Raw genomic sequence first — 23,666 nt, 5'->3', positions numbered from 1 at the left:
CCAAATTTGACACACTTGTTTTAAGGCTCCTGTTGGTCGTAAGATCCAGATTCCACGCCATTTGGGCAAATATTACACATTTGGTGTACAATAAAAAGCAAATCGGACGAAGATATATATGGGAGCTATGTCTTAATTTTGACCCATTATCTCCAATTTCATTAGAGTTCGTCCTTAAGCCAAACAAAAGATTTCTGCAAAATGTCATCTCATTCTGCTAATAAATGTGACCTGTACTTGGTTTACAAAAAATACATTAGCAGACGAACGGACGGGCGGACATGCATAAATCATCTCCGAAAGTGATTCTATGCAGATCATCAAAACGAACTATGAGTCTAGCTCGCTTTCTTCTCTATGTCACAAACAAATGCAGAAAGACATAATACCCTGATCATAGTGTGGTGTAGGGTATAATTAAGGGGTGGTAAAATTTTGCAACACGTCCCGAATTTCACCTCGACAGTTAAAGGTTAAGGTAACGTAAAGGACAATAAAAAACGTCTCAAAAACTAGTATCACAGATATGTTTACGTTATTGCCACACTCCATAGCTTGCACTAATGTTGTCGGTGTCTTCTTTTAAGTTCATTGTTGCATCAATTTGTTGTTGCATTCTCAAAAATAATACTTTATTATTATTTTTTTTTTTTTTGAAAAATAGTTTTTTTTTGAAAAATAGCTTAATTTTACATAAAAGCAATAGGTGGTGATAAAACTGAAAGAAAAACACATTTTAAAAATAAGAAAATTTATATTTAAATTAAAAAAAATATTGTTAAATAATTAAAAAAAAATATAAATAAATATTTTTTTAAATACTAGGTATTAAATATTTTTTGAAATATTATTAAATATTTTTTCTTTAAATATTTTTTTAATCCCGTCTATTTCATTTTTTTTTAATTTCGTACAATTTTTTTTAAATATTAAATATTTTTTTAAATATAATTAAAAATTTTTTCATTAAATATTTTTTTAATCCCGTCTATTTTATTTTTTTTTTAATTTACATACACATTTTTTTCTTAAAACTCCCCATTTAATATCTACCCAGTTCCGCTATATATAATATAATTAAATATTTTTTTAAATACTAGGTATTAAATATTTTTTGAAATATTATTAAATATTTTTTCATTTAATATTTTTTTAATCCCGTCTATTTTATTTTTTTTTATTTCATACAATTTTTTTAAATATTTAATATTTTTTGAAATATTATTAAATATTTTTTTCATTAAATATTTTTGTAATCCCCTCTATTTTATTTTTTTAATTTCATGGAATTTTTTTTTCTTAAAACTCCCCATTTAATATCTACCCAGTTCCGCTAGTCCTTCAAAAAGGTGACCACACACAAAATGTCGTATGTATTTCCCTGAACTCGTTGTGAATTAATTAATCAGACGACATTTTGTGGCTCGCACAACAAATGACAAATGATTGACTTTGCCTGCATAACAAATAGGCTAAACGAATGTCAAGCGAGATATGGTAAATCAATGCCGTTATGCGGATGTGCCTGAATTAAACACTAACAGCAACAGCAGCAACATTAACGTCTACCTACAAAATCACGATCTTAGGTTGCTCTAATAGTTCTCATTAAAATAACTCCATTTCTCCCAGAATCAAAAAAAAATAATAACTCATTTCCCCCCATTAAAATCATAACAGTGCTCTTTGTTTTCCATCTTAATTACAAATTCCCTACCTTTCGCCCTCTCTCTCAATTGCCTGGTCAATGGTCTCCAAAAATATTATTACTCTCCCCCCAACCACTTCTTCTTTTCTTGCTCTTACAATAATAAAAGAAACAAAAAACAGAGCTAGTTTTGTCGTTTGTCTGTTATTTTTTGGGGCCAACCAACAACAACAACTACTGTTACTATTCACACACACACACTCACTCACGGAGTACCATTATCGAACCTACCGCTATTATGATGTGTGTTGGGGTCAATGAACACTCACAAAACATACACCGACACACAATATGAGACAGACGCCCTAGCAGTCATTTAGTCTCGGCATCAACAACAGCAACAACAACAACACACAATTCATTTCGTAATTTTTCGTCAACGCCAATGAAGAAGAACTTCAAACAAACAAACGAAGAAGAAGAATGGTCTTGTGTGTTTCTGTTTTTATTAATTATGTTGTTGTAATAGTTGTTGATATTTACCGAAGATATGTTTGGAGTACATATCATAACAGTCCAAGAGAGCCTGCTATCTTATTGGAAAAATGTAATGCATGGCGATGAGAGATTGATGTGTGTGTGTTTAGGGCGTAATTACATTACAAGAACACAAAAAGGAAATGGCATGGCATAACATAACATACAAAGAGAACCGATGTATGGCAGTGATCGGTATCTTGCTCTCGACAAATTTGGGGCAAAATGGAGGGGATTTTGTATTAAAAAAAAACATAATTAAGGGTAAATGAAGCAAATTATTGGAGGAATTGGGTGGGAAGAGGATAAAAACAGTGACTTATGGTATGTTTACATTGCATTGGTTTTAGAAAATTGAGGGAATTTAAATAGGCAAACTACCTTAAATAAAATCAAATAAAAGAGGATATTAAACATGGGAAAAGAGGGATTTTCAATATGGCCTGAATTGTCTGGGCCCCAAAAAATACATATGTTTTATTGGAATTATTCCGCTTTGCTGAATTGTCTTTTATTTACCAAGGGAAAGAAAAAGTCATAAATTAAATAGAAAAAATCAGGTTAAAAGGTATCAGTGGGTTTTGCCGACAGTTGTATACCCTCAGCCAATGTTCGTTTACTTAAATATATTTTGATTTCTGTTAGGATTATTAAAATTGTTGACCCTCAATGGAGTGGGTTCCGAAGGAATGGGCCAATATTGTCCATTTCGTATCGGACCTAAATAAATATGATATAAATACTGCCACGTGTCAGGTTTGGAATATATTGACTATTTCCTTCATTTTATATGAGATATGTGTTAATTTTTAGAAATTTGGACTCTATTTGAGTAAGAAATCGTGAACCATATGTGAGGAAGGTACGAGAAGGAATGGTCCCATCTCTACCATTTTTATAACAAATCTTGTGTTGATGAAAATATTGAAATGAGCCAAATTTGAATGGGATCGGTTGTTCATTTCTCGTTTTATAAGCTTCATGAATATTTAAAATTTTTAGACCTTTGTGGGAGAGGTGCCACAAGGAGTGCGACGATATATTCCATTTTTACATCAGATCTTTTATCGGTAGAAAAAATGCGATGTGTGAAATATGAACAGATCCGGATGCTTATTTCGGATTTTATGATCGTTTTTTGTTATTTAAAATTTTGACCCTTTGTGGGGTAGGTACCACAAGGAGTGGTCCGATCTCTACCATCTTTATAACACATCTTGTATAAGTATAAATAATAGAATGTGTGAAATATGAAGAGAACCGAATGCTTATTTTGGATTTTATAATCGTTTTTGATTATTCAAAACTTTGACCCTTTGTGGGGGAGGTACCACAAGGAGTGCTCCGATCTCTACCATTTTTATAACAAATCTTGTGTTGATGGAAATATTGATATTTGTCAAGTCTGAATGGAATTGGATGTTAATTTGGCGTTTTATGACCTTCATGAATACTTAAAATTTTGAACCCTTTGTGGGGGAGGTACCAGAAGGAGTGCGACGATATATTCCATCTTCACAGCAGATCTTGTGTTGATGGAAATATTGAGATGTGTGAAGTATGAAGAGAAGCGAATGCTTATTTCGGATTTTATGATCGTTTTTGATTATGCAAAACTTTGACCCTTTGTGGGGGAGGTACCCGAAGGAGTGGACCGATCTCTACCATCTTTATAACAGATCTTGTATTAATAGAAATAATGAGATGTGTGAAATATGAAGAGAAACGGATGCTTATTTCGGATTTTATGCGCGTTTTTCTCATTCAAAACTTTTAACCCTTTGTGTGGGAGGTACCACAAGGAATGGTCCGATATCTACTATCTTTATGACAAATCTTGTGTTGACAGAAATATTGGGATGTGTGAAATATGAAGAAGATTGGATGGTTATTTCGGATTTTATGATAGTTTTTGCTTATTCAAAACTTTGATCCTTTGTGGGGGAGGTACCAGAAGGAGTGGTCCGATCTTTACTATCTTTATAACAGATCTTGTGTTGATGGAAATATTGAGATGTACCAAGTCTGAATGGAATCGGCTGTTAATTTCGCGTTTTATGAGCTTCATGGATATTCAAAATTTCGAACCCTTTGTGGGGGAGCTACCACAAGAAGTGGTCCGATCTCTACCATCTTTGTAACAGATCTTGTGTTGATGGAAATATTGAGATGCGCCAAGTCTGAATGGAATCGGATGCTAATTTTGCGTTTTATGAGCTTCATGGTTATTCAAAAATTTGAGCCCTTTGTGGGGGAGGTACCACAAGGAGTGGTCCGATCCCTATCATCTTTATAACAGATCTTGTGTTAGTAGACATAATGGAATGTATGAAATATGAAGACGACCGGATGCTTATTTCGGATTTTATTATCGTTTTTTGTTATTCAAAATTTTGACCCTTTGTGTGGGAGGTACCACAAGGAATGGTCCGATCTCTACCATCTTTGTAACAGACCTTGTGTTGATAGAAATATTGAGATTTACCAAGTCTGAATGGAATCGTTTGTTCAGTTCGAGTTTTATGAGCTTCATGGATATTCAAAATTTCGAACCCTTTGTGGGGGAGGTACCAGAAGGAGTGAACCGATATTTCCCATCTTCACAGCAGATCTTGGGTTAATAAAAATATTGTGATGTGTTTAATTTGAAAGCAATCGGACTTTAACATCACATTTTATAAGAGTTATAATTATTCAAAATTTTGACCCTTTGTGGGGGAGGTACTTAATGGAGTTGACCGATATTCTTCATTTTCGCACCTGATGTAGAACTCTTGGAAATATTTGGATTTGCAAAGTTGGAGCAAAATCGGATCAGTATTTCTCTTTCTCTGCAAAAAATATATTTTTTTGAAAATTTCGACCTTTGTGGACCGATATTGCCCATCTCCGAACTGGATCAAAGTTTGATAATAATATTACGATATACCAAGTTTGGAGCAAATCGGATACTCCCTTCGAGAGTTATCGAGCGCACCAGCCAAACAGATGAACGGATGGAGGGACGGGCATCACTAGATCGACTCCAAACGTCCTAAACGTTCTATAAGAAAAGACAACCATCACCTACTGGGTTCGAATTTGAAATGTCATTCACCTTTTCACTATTAAAATTTTAACATTTCTTTTATTACCTTTTCTCTCTGTCTCCGGTAGGCCCTAACCCAACATAGAACGCCATGTTAAGGTAGCTTTTCTTCAAAGCTACTTCACAAAAACAGGTTCTTAGATTTTTGGTTCAACAAAAGAAAACCCCCCACACAACTGGTCGCACACAATACGGATGAAAAAGTACTATCCCAACATTCTAACGGTTCTTTCTGTTATTTCGAATTGACTCAACAAAATTTGGTAATGGTTAATGACCAGCATTAAACAAAAAAAAACTTGACAATTAACCGTTGCTTTTTCAACAACAACAATGAGGAGAACCTACCTAACCAAAAATTTTAACTAGAATCTGAATCTCTTATGGCTCCCCGCACACAAAGAATATGAATACCTACAACAAAAGTGTCAAAGTAGATGACCGACAAATTTTAACACACATCCAAACTCAAATGTGTGTGTCGGTACCATTTGGAATCCAAAATTTTTGGGATAGAGCTACAGAAACCCCCAGCCAAACAACCTTTTAAAGTTTATTAACTTCTCTCAGGCCAAAAATAGTTCTGCTTCTTCTCCTCCTCCTCTTTTTGTGAATTCAGTGGGTTTCTTCATGGTTGTTGTTGTTCTTTTTATGGTTTATTTACCTTCAACCAAAAAAAATGTTTTTTTTTTCTTCATCGTATATTTTTTTTTTTTTTTGGGTATCGTTCATTGTAGATTGCTGTTGTTGTTGTTTAATTGTTGTTGCTTAAATTTATGTTTTTTTTTTGTTGATCTTAAAAATAGTTTCCACTTTGCATGTTAATGAACTTTTGTACTAGTTATTTTTTCGAATACTCTTTTTGTTGTCTGTTTCGTGGCTAGAGGTTGATTTTTTTTTCAAAAAAAAAAAAAAAACTCCAAACAAAATTGAGTCATGGAGTTTTGAAAAATTGAAAAGAAATAAATAATTTTTCAGAATTTGAAGAAAGAAAAAGTCATAGAGTTTTGAGAATTTAAGGAGAAATAAATAATTTTTTCAGAAGGGATCTGAATAAATAATTCTGAAAGTTTTTTTTTTGAATACTTTTTTCGTTGTCCGTTTCGATTGCTAGAGGTTGATTTTTTTTTCAAAAAAAAAAAAAAATAAAAAAAAAATTGAGTTTTGAAAAATTAAAAAAAAAATAATAAATAATTTTTCAGAATTTGAAGAAAGAAAAAAATAGTTTTGAGAATTTTAAGAGAAAAAAATAATTTTTTCAGAATAAACAAATAATTCTGAAAGTTATTTTTTTCGAATACTGTTTTTGTTGTCCGTTTCGGTTGCTAGAGGTCGATATTTAAAAAAAAAAAAAAAGAAAACTCCAACAAAATTGAGTTTTGAAAAATTGAAAAGAAAAAAATAATTTTTCAGAATTTGAAGAAAGACAAAGTCATAGAGTTTTGAGAATTTTAAGAGAAATAAATAATTTTTTTCAGAAGGGATCTGAATAAATAATTCTGAAAGTTATTTCTATTGTCAGTTTCGGTTGCTAGAGGTTGATCTTTTTTTCAAAAAAAGAAAAAAAAAATCCAACAAAATTGAGTTTTGAAAAATTGAAAAGAAATAAATAATTTTTCGGAATTTGAAGAAAGACAAAGTCATAGAGTTTTGAGAATTTAAGAGAAATAAATAATTTTTTCAGAAGGGATCTGAATAAATAGTTCTGAAAGTTATTTTTTTCGAATACTTTTTTTGTTGTCTGTTTCGGTTGTTAGAAGTTGATTTTTTTTTTTTTCAAAAAAAAAAAAAAATAAATAAATAAATAACTCCAACAAAATTGAGTTTTGAAAAATTGAAAAAAAAAAAAATAATTTTTCAAAATTTAAAGAAAGAAATAAATAATTTTTCATAAAAAAACTTTTCAGAAGTCATGAGAGTTTTGAGAATTTTGAAAGAAATAAAAATTTTTTTTCAGAACTCCAACAAAATTGAGTTTTGAAAAATTGAAAATAAATAAATAGTTTTTCAGAATTTGAAGAAAGAAATAAATAATTTTTCAAAAAAAAACTTTTCAGAAGTCATGAGAATTTTGAAAGAAATAAATAATTTTTTTCAGACAGGGTCCTGAATAAATAATTCTGAAAGAATTGGTAATTAAAAAAAAATATTTTTGGGTTAAACTTCTAAAAAAAAATAACTCCAACAAAATTGAGTTTTGAAAAATTGAAAAGAAATAAATAATTTTTCGGAATCTGAAGAAAGAAATAAATAATTTTTTATAAATAACTTTTCAGAAGTCACAAGAGTTTTGAGAATTTTGAAAGAAATAAAATATTTTTTCAGAACTCCAACAAAATTGAGTTTTGAAAAATTGAAAAGAAAAAAATAATTTTTCCGAATTTGGAGAAAGAAATAAATAATTTTTCATAAATAACTTTTCAGAAGACATGAGAGTTTTGAGAATTTTGAAAGAAATAAAAAAAATTTTCAGAAGGGATCTGAATAAATAATTCTGAAAGAATTGGTACTTAGAAAAAATATTTTTGGGTTAAACTTCTAAAAAAATTAACTCCAACAACATTGAGTTTTGAATAATTGAAAAGAAATAAATAATCTTTCAGAATTTGAAGAAAGAAATAAATAACTTTTCAGATCCCGAGAATTTTGAAATAAATAAATAATTTTTTTCAGATAGGGTTCTGAATAAATAGTTCTGAAAGAATTGGTACTTAGAAAAAATATTTTTGGGTTAAACTTCTAAAAAAAAAAATAACTTCAACAAAATTGAGTTTTGAAAAATTGAAAAAAAATAAATAATTTTTCAAAATTTGAAGAAAGAAATAAATAATTTTTCATAAATAACTTTTCAGAAGTCATGAGAGTTTTGAGAATTTCGAAAGAAATAAAAAATTTTTTTCAGAACTCCAACAAAATTGATTTTTGAAAAATTGAAAAGAAATAAATAATTTTTCAGAATTTGAAGAAAGAAATAAATAATTTTTCAGAATTTGAAAAAAAAGAAATAAATAATTTTTTATAAATAACTTTTCAGAAATCATGAGAGTTTTGAGAATTTTGAAAGAAATACAATTTTTTTTCAGAACTCCAAGAAAATTGAGTTTGAAAAATTGAAAATAAATAAATAATTTTTCAGAAATAAATGATTTTTCATAAATAACTTTTCAGAGGTCATGAGAATTTTGAAAGAAATAAATAATTTTTTTCAGGTAGGGTTTTGAAAGAATTGGTACTTAGAAAAAATATTTTGGGTTAAACTTCTAAAAAAATAACTCCAACAAAATTGAGTTTTGAAAAAAAAAAAAAATAATTTTTCAGAATTTGAAGAAAGAAATAAATAATTTTTCATAAATAACTTTTCAGAAGTCATGAGAGTTTTGAGATTTTTGAAAGAAATAAATAATTTTTTTAGGGATAGGGTAAATAATTCTGAAAGAATTGGTCCTTACAAAAAATATTTTTGGGTTAAACTTCTAAAAAAATTTGTTTTAACATTTTATCCTGAATTCTTTCCGAATTCGGTTTGGAATCTCTGCTGAAATTTCCGACTTTGATTCCCAAGTCCTTTCGATTTCGGTACAAAAGTTGTATGGACATGGTCCGTTTCGGTTGCTAGAGGTTGATTTTTTTTTCTTTCAAAAAAAAAAAAAAAAAAAAAAAGAAAATAACTCCAACAAAATTGAGTTTTGAAAAATTGAAAAAAATAAATAATTTTTCAAAATTTGAAGAAAGAAATAAATAATTTTTCATAAGTCATGAGAGTTTTGAGAATTTTGAAAAAAATAAAAATTTTTTTCAGAACTCCAACAAAATTGAGTTTTGAAAAATTGAAAAGAAATAAATAAGTTTTTAGAATTTGAAGAAAGAAATAAATAATTTTTCATAAATAACTTTACAAAAGTCATGAGAATTTTGAAAGAAATAAATAATTTTTTTCAGATAGGGTTCCGAATAAATAATTCTGAAAGAATTGGTACTTAGAAAAAATATTTTTGGGTTAAACTTCTAAAAAAATTTGTTATAACATTTTATCCTGAATTCTTTCCGAATTCGGTTTGAAATCTCTGCTGAAATTTTCTGATTTTGATTTCCAAGTCCTTCAGATTTCGGTAGAAAAGTTGTATGGACGTGGTCACTGAATCCCATCTCCGAACGAATTGAAGCAGATTGATAAAATTTTACTCAAATGTATGTTATGTCTGCAGGACTTTTGGTATTGAAAATGAGATATATCGGTCCACGTCTTCGTATAGCCCCCATATAACTGTACCTCCCGATATTCGGAATTTCGATGATTTTAACGACATTATTCACCGGAATTGTTTCAAATTTGGTATTTGAAGTTCGTAGTGGATACTTCAGTGTATGCCAGAAAATTGTCTGTGCAGGTCCTCGTCTTCATATAATCTCCATATAAAGATACCTCCCGATATTCGGTATTTTGATGTTTTTAGCGACATTATTCACCGGAATTGTTTCAAATTTGGTATTAGAAGTTCGTAATAGATAGTACTGTCTAAGACAGAAAATTGTCTATGCAGGTCAACGTCATCGCATAACCCCCATATGACGATACCTCCCTATATTCGGTATTTTAATGATTTTAGCGACATTGTTCACCGGAATTGTTTCAAATTTGGTATTTGAAGTTCGTAACAGATGCTACAGTCTATAACAGAAAATTGTCTATGCAGGTTCACGTCTTCGTATAGTTCCCATATAACGGTTGCCCCCGATATTCGGTATTTTGATGTTTTAAGCGACATTATTTACCATAATTATTTCAAATTTTATACTAGAAGTTCGTAATGAATACTACAGCCTGTGACAGAAAATTGTCTGTGCAGGTCCACGTTTTCGTAGAGCCCCCATAATAGAGACACCTCTCGATATTCGGTATTTTTATGATTTTAGCGACATTATTCACCGGAATTATTTCAAATTTTGTACTTGAAGTTCGTAGTAGATACTACGGCTTAAGACAGAAAATTCTCTGTGCAGGTCCAAGTCATCATAGAGCCCCCGTATAACGGTAGCCCCGGATATTCGGTATTTTGATGATTTTAGCGACATTATTTGCCGGAATTGTTTCAAATTTGGTATTTGAAGTTCATAATAGATACTACAGTCTATGACAGAAAATTGTCTGTGCAGGTCCACGTTTTATAACCCCCATTGTACCTCCCGATATTCGGTATTTTGATGATTTTAGCTACATTATTACCGATTTTTTTAAGTTTCGCATTTGAATATTGTAATTGCTTCTGACAAATGTTACCTTCTTTTCAAATCCAGTACTAATTACAAAATGGACCTTACACCCACAAAAAAACATCTGTCCATAATTATTTCCATTATCATTTTAATGACTTAATTAGCTTCGAAAACTAGAACTAATCTTAAATTATGAAATTTAATACAAAAAAAAATTGCGTGACAAATATGGGTTTATCAAAAAAAAAAAAAAAAACAAACAAAAAAAACTAACCTCTGGCGATATGACGTTCTGTGAGTCCCCTTTTTCGTGCGAATGATGGGTGACTCATTCTAATGTTTTTTGTGTGTGTTTTGTTGAATTTCAAAATTATTTGTTTTTTTTTTTTTTTTATAGGAAAACTGCATTTGTTATCGAATACATACACACAATACTTGGACTGTTTGTATGTATCTAATTCGGAGGAAAAAAAGCTTACACAGCTACATATTTCTTTTTTGGAACATATGCTCTTCCATTTGGGTATTTCAGGCAATGCGGTTGACAGATACACACACACGAACAGATATACCCCCATATATTTATTTGGGGGAAACACTCACTCAACCCTCAAAAATTACGCACTTTTGTCTGTCTTCATTTCAGAAGTTCAAAATTTAAAATTTGATTTTTCCAAGTTTAATAGATTTTCCTGTGGCCTATGCATTACAGAGAGAGAGCATTTCAACCCTTCTCTCTAAATGGTTTTTAGTGTCAAATTTTACCCTCTCGTCTTTTATGAATATTAACCTCTGAAAAAATTATAAAAATGTTAGAATAAAAATTTCAAATTTTTTTAAAACTCCCATAAGTGTTTTTCAAATTTTGCCCTCTCTCTCATTTATTGCCCGGAAAAAATTCAAATTGAAAATCCCCCACTTAAGCGATATTTTTCCATCCCCACTTTGCTTTCTCGATTTACCGGAAATTCTTATTAAGTAGCCTCTTTTGTTTTGATTCAAGTTATACCCATTAAGTCTTAATGAAAACACTAGAGTTCTTTGAACTCTAATAAGAGAGCAAAGGCGATTTTCGTGCTCAATGAACTCCCTTCACTCATTCTCATGCTCATTTGGCAATAACAGAGAACATTGAACTCTCTTTTCAAATTCACATATTTAACAGAGGAGAGTAAGATTCGACTCAACGAGAGAGAGAGGGGGAGAGAGTAGTTGCACTTATTGGAATTAGATTTCCCTTGAAATTAACTGTTCGTCCTCATGCTCATTTGACAATAACAGCAGCGGTGCTCAAGAAGAAATATCTCTTTTCAGTCAAATTTCTCTTTGCCTATTTAAATCAAAAACAAAACAGTGTTAAGACATTATTTATACAAATATTTTTTATCCATTTGCTTTATAAATTATTTTGGCAAACATTCGTGTTTAAAAACAATTAAAAAGAAGTGTAAAATATAAAGAAAAACAGAATTTGAATTTTCTCTTAAATTATATCTTTTTTCTCTTCATGTTCTAGAACACGGTTTTGAGCACCCCTGATAACAGACAACAATGAACTCTCTTTTCTAATTCACATATTTAACACAAGAGAGTTAGATTTCACTCAACGAGAGAGAGAGAGAGAAAGAGTACCCCTTATTGGAATTAGATTTAGCTTGAAATTAACTGTTCGACCTCAACAAACATCTATTCGTTGCATCAGCTGATACGAATAATGGGAATATTTTGTCTCGAAAGAAAAAATAATGGGATTTTTTCAAAAATTCTCGCCGCATTTCTTTTTGACCAAAAGAAACAAATAGTGGACTCTGTCGGGTCAGATTCATTAGATTTCCCTGGAGGAGTTTATATGTGGGATATGAGAAAAATTATTAGAAGTCTCTGTAATCTCTCCAAAAAATATTTCATTCAGAGAGAGAAGAGCTCAAGGTCTTCGCAAGGCCCATAAAAGAGCTCAAGACCCATAGAAGACCTCAAGGTCTTCTCAAGGCCCATAGAAGATCTCAAGATCTTCTCATGGGCCAAAGAAGATTTCAAGATCTTCTCATGGCCCATAGAAGACCTCAAGGTCTTCTCAAGACACATAGAAGACCTCAAGATCTTCTCATGGCCCATAGGAGACCTCAAGCTCTTCTATAGCCCATAGAAGCCACCAAGGTCTTCTCACGGCCCATAGAACACATCAAGCTCTTCTATAGCCATTAGAAGACCTCAAGCTCTACTACAGGCAATAGAAGACCTCAAGGTTCTCTATAGCCCATAGAAAAGCTCAAGGTCCATAGAAGACCTCAAGGTCTACTCAACACCCATAGAAGACCTGAAGCTCTTCTAAAACCAATAGACGACCTCAAGTCCTTCTATGGCCAATAGAAGACCTCAAGGCCCATAGAAGACCTCTAGCTCTTCTATAGCCAATAGAAGACCTCAAGCTCTTCTATAGCCAATAGAAGACCTCAAGCTCTTCTATATCCTGAAGCTCTTCTAAAACCAATAGACGACCTCAAGTCCTCAAGCTCTTCTATAGCCAATAGAATACCTCAAGCTCTTCTATAGCCAATAGAAGACCTCAAGCTCTTCTATAGCCAATAGAAGACCTCAAGCTCTTCTATAGCCAATAGAAGACCTCAAGCTCTTCTATGGCCAATCTATAGCCCATAGAAGACCTCAATTTCCCTTAAAGTTATATCTTAAGAAACATCGAATTTTTACCCCAACTGCTAGGAATACTGGGATAATTTTATCTGAAAAAAATAACGGGAATTTTTTAGAAATTTATTTTGTTTTGAAACTATTAAATTTACGGCTAATAAGAATACTGGGTCTGTTATTCAAAATAAATAAAAACTTCTCTCTCCGTTGTTGGTCTATGGGGATCTCTCTCTCTTTTCTTTCTCTTCCCGTTGTTTATTTGAGTGATAATACCGTACACACTCGATCTCATAATGGGATTTTTTTTTGAGAGAGTGAGAGAGAGATAGGGGGAAGGTGTGAAACCCAATGTTGTTGTTGTAATTTTCCCACCCAACCAAACCTTGGAAAATTCTCACACCACTATGAGGAGTTTTCCAATTTTTGGGAGGTTAGAGGAATATCCATCAAAACCGGCCGCCACAGTCGGTTAAACGCCAGCGAACATTGAACTTGTGATAAACGGGAAGACAAAGTGATAACACAATAACGAGAAACAACAACAATGAACAACGCAATATAACACAAGGGGGGAGGGGAAAGACATACAATGCTTAGAATTGGAAAAAAACGGAGTGGTGTGAATTTTGAAAAATAAAAAAAAAAATAGAAAAAAATTAAAACAAATATTTGTTAAAAAAAATAAAATGCTGTGTAATGTACCGTACAACAGCCACGAATGATGTTACTATCGATGATATGAATGAAATTTTAAAATTATTTAAAAAAATGCGTATGAATAACAAGAAAACCAAACCAACAAACTCCACTGCCACCCACCCCCACCAACATCCCAAGACCCCAACATCCCCCAACAGCCATAAAACGACGGCCCACACTGTCCAGAGTTTGAAAAATTCCCCCCAAATCGAATTGGATCAACAGACCAAGGATTTGAAAAAGATCTTAAAGCTATTCAAAAAACATGTTAAGAAGCAAATAATTTTCAAGAAAACCAAATTTGTCATATAAGAAAAAAGGATAAAGAGAGTGAGTGAGAGAGAGATAGAGAGAGAAATACAAAGAAAATCCTCCCCCCGCAAGAAACACCAAAAAACACCCCCTCAAAAAAAAAAAAAAATAAAACGAAAAAAGGAATAAAAAATTAAAAGACTGAGTTTTTCAAATGGACTGATTTAAAAAAAATAGAAAAAATTAAAGGACTGATTTTTAAAAAAATTATCAAAAATTCCAAAATTATCTAAAGGACTGATTTTTTCTAAAATAAAAAAAATATTAAAAACAATCTCCATTCCCTGTGTCAAAACATAAAATGTCCGATACTGCCACGGAAACTGCCACAGTTACCACCACAAAGTCACCATCCAATGCCAACACCAAAGAACCCTGGACCAAAGATCAAAATTGGATTAAAGATGTTCTATCAAAATCCGGCACGGAATTGGTACAATTGACCCTAAATAAGTCACTGAAGATTACCAAGAAATCTCACAAAGATGAGGAGGGGAAAGAGAAGAAGGGTAAGTTGGGAAACTTTTTAAGGGGGGAAAGGGAAAGAATGCCACAAAAATTTTCAAATTGAATGGAATTTTGAACTTAAAACTGCAAAAAAAAAAACGACGTTTAGTAACGTTTTTATAAAAAAATGGGAAAATTAAAACTCGGACTGAAAAGTTTCGGTTCATCGGAAAATTTAGGAAAAAAAAATAAAATTTTGAAATAATTTGATTTGAAATAATTTGAAAACTCAGTTTTTGATTGGAAAAGTTGAAAATCGGTAGTTTCGGAGAATTCTGATCAAAAATATTTTAGATCGAAAAATTTCTGATCGAAAAATTTAGGAAAAAATAAATGTTGGAATAATTTAATTTAAAAGTTTTTTGATTGGAAACTTTAAAAATCGGTATTTTGGCAAAATTCTTATCAAAAATAGAAAAATAGGACCTCGGCTGAAAAGTTTCGGTCCATCGAAAATTTTAGGAAAAAAAAATAAATTTTGGAATAATTAGATTTAAAAACTCAGTTTTTCATTGAAAACTATTAAAATTGGTATTTGGGGAAAATTCTGATCAAAAATAGGCAAACTAGACCTGGGCTGAAAAGTTTCGGTCCATCGAAAAATTTAGGAAAAAAATAAATTTTGGAAAATTTTGATTTCAAAATTATGTTTTTGATTGGAAACTTTAAAAAAAGGATATTTAAAAAAATTCTGATCAAAAATGGGCAAATAAGACCTGGGCTGATAAGTTGAGGTCCATCGAAAAAAATTACATTTTGGAATAATTTGATTTAAAAACTCTGTTTTTGATTGTAAACGTTCAAAATCGGGATTTTAAGAACATTTTGCAAAAAAGTGGGTAAATAAGACCTGGGCTGAAAAGTTTCGGTCCATCGACAAATTTAGGAAAAAAATACATTTTGGAATAATTCGATTTAAAAACTCTGTTTTTGATTGGATTTAAAGTTTCCAATCAAAAACAGAGTTTTTAATATGTGTTTTAATAGGTGTTTTAAGAAAATTCGATCAAAAATGGGCAAAAATAGGACTTGGGCTAAAAAGTTTCGGTCCATCGAAAAATTAGAAAAAAAATAAAATTTGAAATAATTTGATTTTAAAATTCAGTTTTTGATTGGAAACTTTAAAAATCGGTATTTTGAGAACATTCTGATCAAAAAATGGAGAAAAAATACCTGGGCTGAAAAGTTTCGGTCCATCGAAAAATTTAGGAAAAAATTCAATTTTTATAATAGTTTGATTTAAAAACTCAGTTTTTGATTGGAAACTTTTAAAATAGGCATTTTAAGAAAATTCTATCAAAAATGGAATAGGGCTGAAAAGTTTCGGTCCATCCAAAAATTTCGGAAAAAGTTAAAATTTAGAATAATTTGGTTTAAAAACGTGAAATAAGACCTGGGAGTAAATAAGACATGGGCTGAAATGTTTCGGTCCATGGACAAATTAAAGAAAAAATTAATTTTTCGAATAAGTTGGTTTAAAAGACCAGACTTTTTCACTGGATATTTTTGAAATCTTAAAGAAATTTCGATTTTTTTAACCATGAATTGAAATTGAATGAAAGAAAGACGAATGACAACCTTTTTGTTGTGGATTTCATCGTCTAACTTATGGAAAAATTGGAAACTGTAAAAATCGGTATTTTGGGAAAATTCTGATCAAAAAGGAAAAAATAAGACCTAAGCTGAAAAGTTTCGGTCCATAGACAAATTTAAATAAAAATAAATTCTGAAAATTTTTCTATTTAAAATAACGTGACTGTTTATAAGTGGTTATACATTTTAAATTTTAGATATCTTTAAGAAATTTGAATTTTTTAAATTTTAAGGGGCCTCTTAAAAATCCACATTAAACTCTTTTTGGGATTTTTGGTGAGAATTGTAAATGTGGAATTTATCAAGATTTTTAGAAGGTTTGAGTTTTTGGTATTATCCAATGAGGGTGGAACTGAAAACTTAAAAAAAAATAAAAAAAAATCCGCACCCAATCTTTCCAACAGAAAATCCAAAATCCCAAAATGACGTTAGGGGTTCAATTAAATCCTAAAATATTCCTGGGTTCAGGTATTGTTTTTTTTTTTTTAAATCCAATGAAAATTTTAAAATAAGACCACTTGCGCCCTTCGTCAAATTTATAAAAATCTACCCTTAAAATCGAAAAACAATCTTGAGTTTTTTTAAAAATCGCATTTTTTTAATTCCTCTTTAAAAAAAATAATCAATTTGGATGCTTTTAAAAATCTATAAAAATCAACGCTTCATACTTTGACTGGGTACTTCAAAAAATGTCCCAAGATCATCGAAAAAAAGTTTTTCTTAAAAAAATCGAATGGGGACCCCTTGGATACTCTTAAAAATCTATAAACATTAATTTTTAATAGCGTAACTGGGTACTTAAAAAATTCAAATAAATGCTTCCTGGGTTCAATCAAAAAATCTTTGAATTCTTTTAAAAATGCCCTGAAATCTTCAAAAAATGAAACCTCTTGGATGTTCTTAAAAGTTCGTAAAAATCTACACTTAATACTTCAACTGGGTACTTCGAAAAGCCTCCTCCGATGTCCTCTTGAAAATCTTTGGAAAAATTAGAGATTGTGGTCCTATCATGGTACTTCTAAAATATATAAAAACAAACTTCTTTGAACATCTCAAATACTTTTTAAAAAAATCCAAGTTTGTTGTTCATTTTGGGTGCTTCTATAAAATCGAAAACCAGACACCTTTGAACCTCCCAATTATTTCTGAAAAATCCACGTTTTTGTCTTGATTGGGTTTCTCTATAAAAATCATAACAAAACCTCTTGGAGTCATCTAAAAAAATCAATTTAAATCCCTCGATTGCGGCTTCCACAAAATCAGTGCTCCTCAAAAATTCGAAAGGAAACCCCGGTAAAATCCACGTTAGAAAACAAATTCAAAGAGGACGTCTTAAGTCTTTTCAAAAAAAGTCTCCCAAAAAATCGACACCTATTGTTCTTACCGGCTGCTTCCAAAAATTAAAAAAAATCTTTGGTCTTCCCAACTCCGAGTTTAATGGTCTTGGTTGGTTATTCCTATAAAATCCACAATAGTAGTGTGCTTATGGGGATGTTGGGAATTCACCACGATTTATCACGGCAAATTCTATTGGGGATGTTGATTTGGGTAAATTCACCACGGTGAATTTTAATGGGGATGTTGTCTTGGGAATTGTACCACGGCAAATTCTATTGGGGATGTTGATTAGGGTAAATTCTCCACGGTGAAATATATTGGGGATGTTGTCTTGGGAATTGTACCACGGCAAATTCTATTGGGGATGTTGATTGGGGGAAATTCAGCACGGTGAAATATATTGGGGATGTTGTCTTTTGAAATGTACCACGGTGAAATATATTGGGGATGTTGTCTTTTGAAATGTACCACGGTGAATTATATTGGGGATGTTGTCGTTTGAATTGTACCACGGCAAATTATATTGGGGATGTTGTCTTTTGAATTGTACCACGTCAAATTTTATTGGGGCTGTTGGCGTTGGCGTTGCTAGTTTTAATATGAACTACTAGATGGCGCTAAGTTTAGCGCAGACACAATCCAAAACTGTGTATGGGATGGTGAAATTTCAAGTTTTAATATTCACCACTAGCAGAGACACCCTCCGAAAAAAAAAAATGTATTATGATCATATCGAGTGGGGCTAAAGAGATTCAACATGTGAGAAGTGAATATAGCAGAAACACATCTGAAAGAGGTAAGTATCGAAGAAAATCATTTTATCTAGATGGCTCTCAGAATGCTTTTACATAGTCAACATGCTGATTACTGCAGTCAAATGTGCTTATTAATTTATTTGAAAACATATATTTCAAGAAATCGACTTCAATAAATGTGATATATTATAGAAGAGTTTCAATTGACAAATATGCTGCAATTATTGATATTTCAGGGGTTTTAATTTCAGCATAGATGAAAATATAAATGAAAATATAGACAAAGAAATGACATCGAAAAATTCCGGAATAATCAAGTGAAATTCTTGAAAAACGATAACGAAGTCGAGTGGGTTGAACACGAAAATCAGCATGTTGGCTATGCAAAACATGATGAGATAAAAAGACAAAACTAACTTTTCGTTGTACTTGTTTTAATTTGTCTATAATTTTAGCGACTCAAAAATGTTCAGTTATTCCCATCGAAACGATATAGGCGACATCTAACGGTGAGTTCTATCTATACTATCCATAAATTATGTTGTAGCATAGACACACTCCAAAACTATTGAAATATGATCATATCAAATGGGATTAGAGAGATCCACCATATGAGAAGTGAATATAGCAGAGACAAATTTGGTTAGTATCATAGTCAACAAGAAGATGTGTGTTCTATTATTTTGTCCAGATGGCTCTCCAGTCATTTCCCTCGAAACGATATAGGCGACATCTAACCACCAATTAATGTTGTAGCATATACACACTAAAAAAATGCTGCTGTAGCCAATCAAAGCAAATTCTTCTTGTGTGGACAGGCATTTTGGTACATTATATCGATCGCTTTTTGATAGTTTTGTCGATGAAGAATTTGTTTACATTATGTAGCAATTTGAGAGAATTGAAACTGAAAGAGTTTCATGACAAACCCTGCATCAATTCGGTATTGAAGATTGAAGGGATTTGAAGAAGGAAACACCATTGTTTACATTAACTAACAATTGGATTTCTGTGAAATGGATATGAGAATTTGGGGGGAAGCGTTGTTGCAGAGTTTCATGACAAATTCTGCTTCAACGATAGATTGGAGCATGAATGAGAACATGCTTAACTATGCTCAAAATTAAAAACTCTAGTAACTCTGTAATATTGTGAAATTCGCGTTAAATATTCGTATATATAGAAGACAATTTCAAGTAAGGCTCACAGTATAAAATTAAACATTGAAAGTGATATTATGGCGAACGCAGATTTAGTAAACTTATTCAATTCTTTCAGTTATAAAAAAATAATAACTTTGAAAGAAATGGAGGATAACAAAGAATACAACATCCATGGCGCCTTTAGAACAAATACAAAATATGGGGAAAGAATTGTGCTGAAAATTAATGATGCTATCCTCTATTTGCCGTCAAGATTCCTCTCGCTGGCGGATGAATACATAAAAGAAATAGCTGGTGGGGGTTATTCTGTGACGAAAACTGTGTTGAAAGATGGAAGCGGAAAGAGTCTTTACAAACTAGAATTAAAACATTTGGATCAACCAGATTATTTTTATCAACCATATTTAACATAAACTGAAAAGTAAATAAATAAATATTTTGTTTGAAACTAAAAATTGCAAGCTGTTTTCATTTTAATGTGTACAGAGAAATATTTCAGTTTATTAGTGAAGCTTTAGAAAGGAAGATGTCTCTTCTTAATAAGGAAGACGAACGCTTAAAAACCTTTGCTCGCTGGCCTTTAAATTATCCAGATCCCAAGACAATGGCTGCAGTAGGACTTTATTATACTGGAGTAGGAGATATTACCAGATGTTTTTTTTGTAAAATAAACATTCATAGTTGGGATCAAACTGATTGTCCTGTTACTGAGCATTCAAGGTTGACATATCGTTGCCCATTGCTGGAAGGGCGTGAAACAACTAATGTCCCAACTATTTCAAAAAATTGGAATTGTACGCCTTCTGAAATTGGTGTAGATGTTTGTGGTCGTGGAGCGAGTAAATGTTCAACCATTTTCTTATTATTGTTCACTTTCATTACCTTTAATGCTTTAAATAAAGTTTTATGCAAATAATACAGTTGCTTGTTTTTATTTATTAACTTTATTAATTTCATCGTCTAGTATGTAGCCAAGTTCTTTCCAGTTTTGTTCAATGAATACAAATATCTTAAATATATTATTTACGGCACACTTAAATCTAGTGTCCAAATGTATAGGACAGTTTGTAAAATAATTTTGGCAAGCTCGAAGTTTCATATTATTTTCTAAATTTATAATGGTAGAATGAATATATTTCTGTAAAAAGATTTTCTTTTCTTGTCCAACGACAAAAATATATTGATAGTTGTTCAATGGCGTAAGAGCTTTCTCGACATCATTATAATTTTTTTCTCCATCCAAACTACCTCAGGGTTTTCAAAAGAAAATAAATATAAACTTCCTCTAATTAATAAGAAAAAACTTGGCATGATGAAAGATGAGAATGACGGAAAAACAATGGTTGAATTTGTAGGCCTTCGTCCTAAAATGTATGCCATCAATGTAGTTGATAGCGAAGAAGTAAAAAAATCTAAGGGAGTTAAAAAGTCGGTCCTAAAAAAGTATACTATAGATAAATATCGAGAATGTCTTTATAACAAAAAGGTTTTTTACGGTACCATGTTTTCGTTTAGGTCAAGGCAGCATACAATATATACAGACAAAATTACTAAAATATCGCTAAGCCATCAAGATGATAAACGATTTATTCTAGAGGATGGTATTCACACCTATGCTTGGGGCCACTATAGATTAAATAACCTTCATGAAACAAATGCAAATAACTCAAATGAATCTGTCTCAATGGACTTGGATTAAAATATAAATTTAATTATGATTTAAGTTTCAATATATAGATAAAAGAGCATAGTAATAATATTAATTTAATTGTCTTTACTCACTATAAATGTCATCATATTAATATTTTCTCGCAACACAAAATGTTTAATTTTTAAGTAAATATAAGTGTATTATATTTTAACTAGTCTTTAACTATTCTTATTATAAAATAAAACAAAATATTTTTGTTTATAAATTTATGTAAATTGCGTTTTATTGAAATATTCTTGCAAAGGTGAGTATAAAATAGATTATACTACTTTTCGTACAATTCCTGTTAATGGAACGTACTCGACCAGACGATCATGTATAATTAAACAGTACGCAGAAGTGTTTTGTGGAATTGGTTTATTGGTTTCAAATTGGATTTTTAAATCGATTGGTCCATTCTTAACAGCTTCGTTTTGATTGCTAATGTCAATAACGGCGATGGGCTTGTCTTTAAAACTTGCATATGTAAGAAGTGGTTGTGGCTCCCTCATGTAATATGATTGTTGAAACTTTGTATACATGTCATATAGTACTGCATAGCCATTTTCTTCGAACTTTACATTCAAATCATCGTAAGGATAGGTTTCAGAGTTCAAGTGAACTTTGATGTTTTTAAGTTCGCAATGTTCCAGCTTGTTGTCTTTTTCAAATATCAAAGCAACATATCGTGGTCTTTCATGATTGACAGACAATTTAACACTCCAACTGTGTTGTCTTCCACCAGCAAAAGTTGGATTAAAGTAGCAGTCCCAGCTGCGGAATGCTAAAGGCAACGCTTTTCCATCCTTAATAGTTTTCAAGAAGCTGATTTTTCTATAGTCTGATAATTGAATGTGTTGTACTTTCCATACAACATTTGTTATGGTGAGTTTAATTTCCTCCGTATCCATGGTTGAATAACACACATTTTTATCGTTGGCACTACGCAAAAGAATCAAGTCATGCTTGCTGTTGCAAATTACTTTATCAAAGTCCTCTGCGAACCCTAGTAGACGGTTTAAGGGTACACAAAAATTAAAGTATCCTACTGATAAATCATTATCAGCTTTCCATCCCGCTTTGCTCATAACCTTACTTTCGGATTCGCTTAGAGAAATCCAATTTTTAATTTCTGTAGTTATTCCTAGATAACGAGTACGATCAATTTCAACACCATTTAGTTCATAGCGAATTTCATCAAACATGTATCCCACACAATTATTTCTCAGTCTTGCATATTGCGATACTTCTCCCTTGCTATTTTTCAAATTTCCTTCAATGAATAGATAACTCTCCGATGGAAGTATGTAAAGATCCTGATTTTGTATACTTATCCGAATTTCATCATTATTTTTAAATGATTGAATATATGGAACATAGCTGTGGTAGTCTCTCTTTACAATATTCTCATCCGAGAATGGACGCTCATTAATGTTAAGTATTTCAGACATTTGGTTTGACTTTAAGCTTAATAAGTTTTAAAAACTCTTTATTTTCCTTTGAAATTGTAGGTCTTGTCGGTTTGACAACTTTGTGTTGAATGTGTCTTGGTATTTGTTTATGATTGTATTTATTGTAGATAATCATGATTGCATTGGTCTTATATGAATACGTAGCGTGATTTCTTCCTCTCTAAAATTTATAAAGCGACCTTCTTGATCTACTATCTTTATCTCCAGACGACCGATTTCTTTGACGTTCACTGGTAAATAAATGAGATTCATTGGTCTCTCTACCAATTTATATCCCGGAGGAACATTAAGAGCAAATTCATGTAGAATATGCGTTGGCGACCCATTCATGAATGATCCAGTTACAATATTGCAGTGTATTTGTATGGCATTAACCTTTAAAATGTCGACTTGAAGGTTTGAAGTATGTTTTTTCCCAGATTCTAAGATTTTTTCGGTAAAACCAAAAAGCTTGCCTATAGATTTTTCTTTATCAAAGTAAATAGGATCATGAGAAGACATGATTTCTACTTTTAGCGTATTATTATTCGCCTTAATTTCAATGGATCTATTCTCGTGGATAGTTTTATATTCCGTTTCCAAGTAATTCGCAATATCTTGCAATTCATAGGATCCTATAGGTATTTTTATAATATTGTCTCCAATGTGAAAGAGATTGTTATCATTATCCACATTGGGTATTGAATTGTATGATTGGAAATCTATTAGGCAACACTCATAACTACTATTTCCCAATTCAATTGGGGGTAAATATGTTGAATGTAGAATTGGAGATTTACCGGACACAGTAAACGTTCTTGACATTGCAAAATTCTTTGTCGTAATAATTGAAACACAAAATATGCATACGTATATATGGGTTTTTATTTATTTAAATATATGCTTGTATATTGTATATCTACATACTAAGATTATATGATATGATTCTTATCTATCCATGAATTATGTTTGTCTGAGAATCCCAGCCACTTAACCAAGACTTTATTACCTTTTGTTTTTAA

General features: G+C 31.3%; 1 protein-coding gene across 2 annotated transcripts in view; it reads left to right on the top strand.

Annotated features, from left to right (window-relative positions):
* Positions 1-23,666, top strand: part of LOC101897485 (Krueppel homolog 1) — an 88,445-nt gene that overhangs the window by 37,645 nt on the left and 27,134 nt on the right. Inside the window, exon 1 of one of the 2 annotated variants that reach the window (XM_059130264.1) lies at positions 14,376-14,656. The exons of the other annotated variant lie outside the window; for it this stretch is intronic. Within the exon in view, the coding sequence (XP_058986247.1) occupies positions 14,449-14,656 (208 nt within the window). The 5' untranslated portion in view covers positions 14,376-14,448. Of the gene's footprint in view, positions 1-14,375; positions 14,657-23,666 lie in introns of those variants that run through there. 2 annotated transcript variants of the gene reach the window in all.

The sequence above is a fragment of the Musca domestica genome, unplaced genomic scaffold (assembly GCF_030504385.1).
Source record: "Musca domestica strain aabys unplaced genomic scaffold, Musca_domestica.polishedcontigs.V.1.1 7, whole genome shotgun sequence".
In the NCBI taxonomy this organism is placed as follows: domain Eukaryota; kingdom Metazoa; phylum Arthropoda; class Insecta; order Diptera; family Muscidae; genus Musca; species Musca domestica.
The sequence above is the reverse complement of the archived record's forward strand: the minus strand, read 5'-3'. Positions and strand labels throughout refer to the sequence as shown.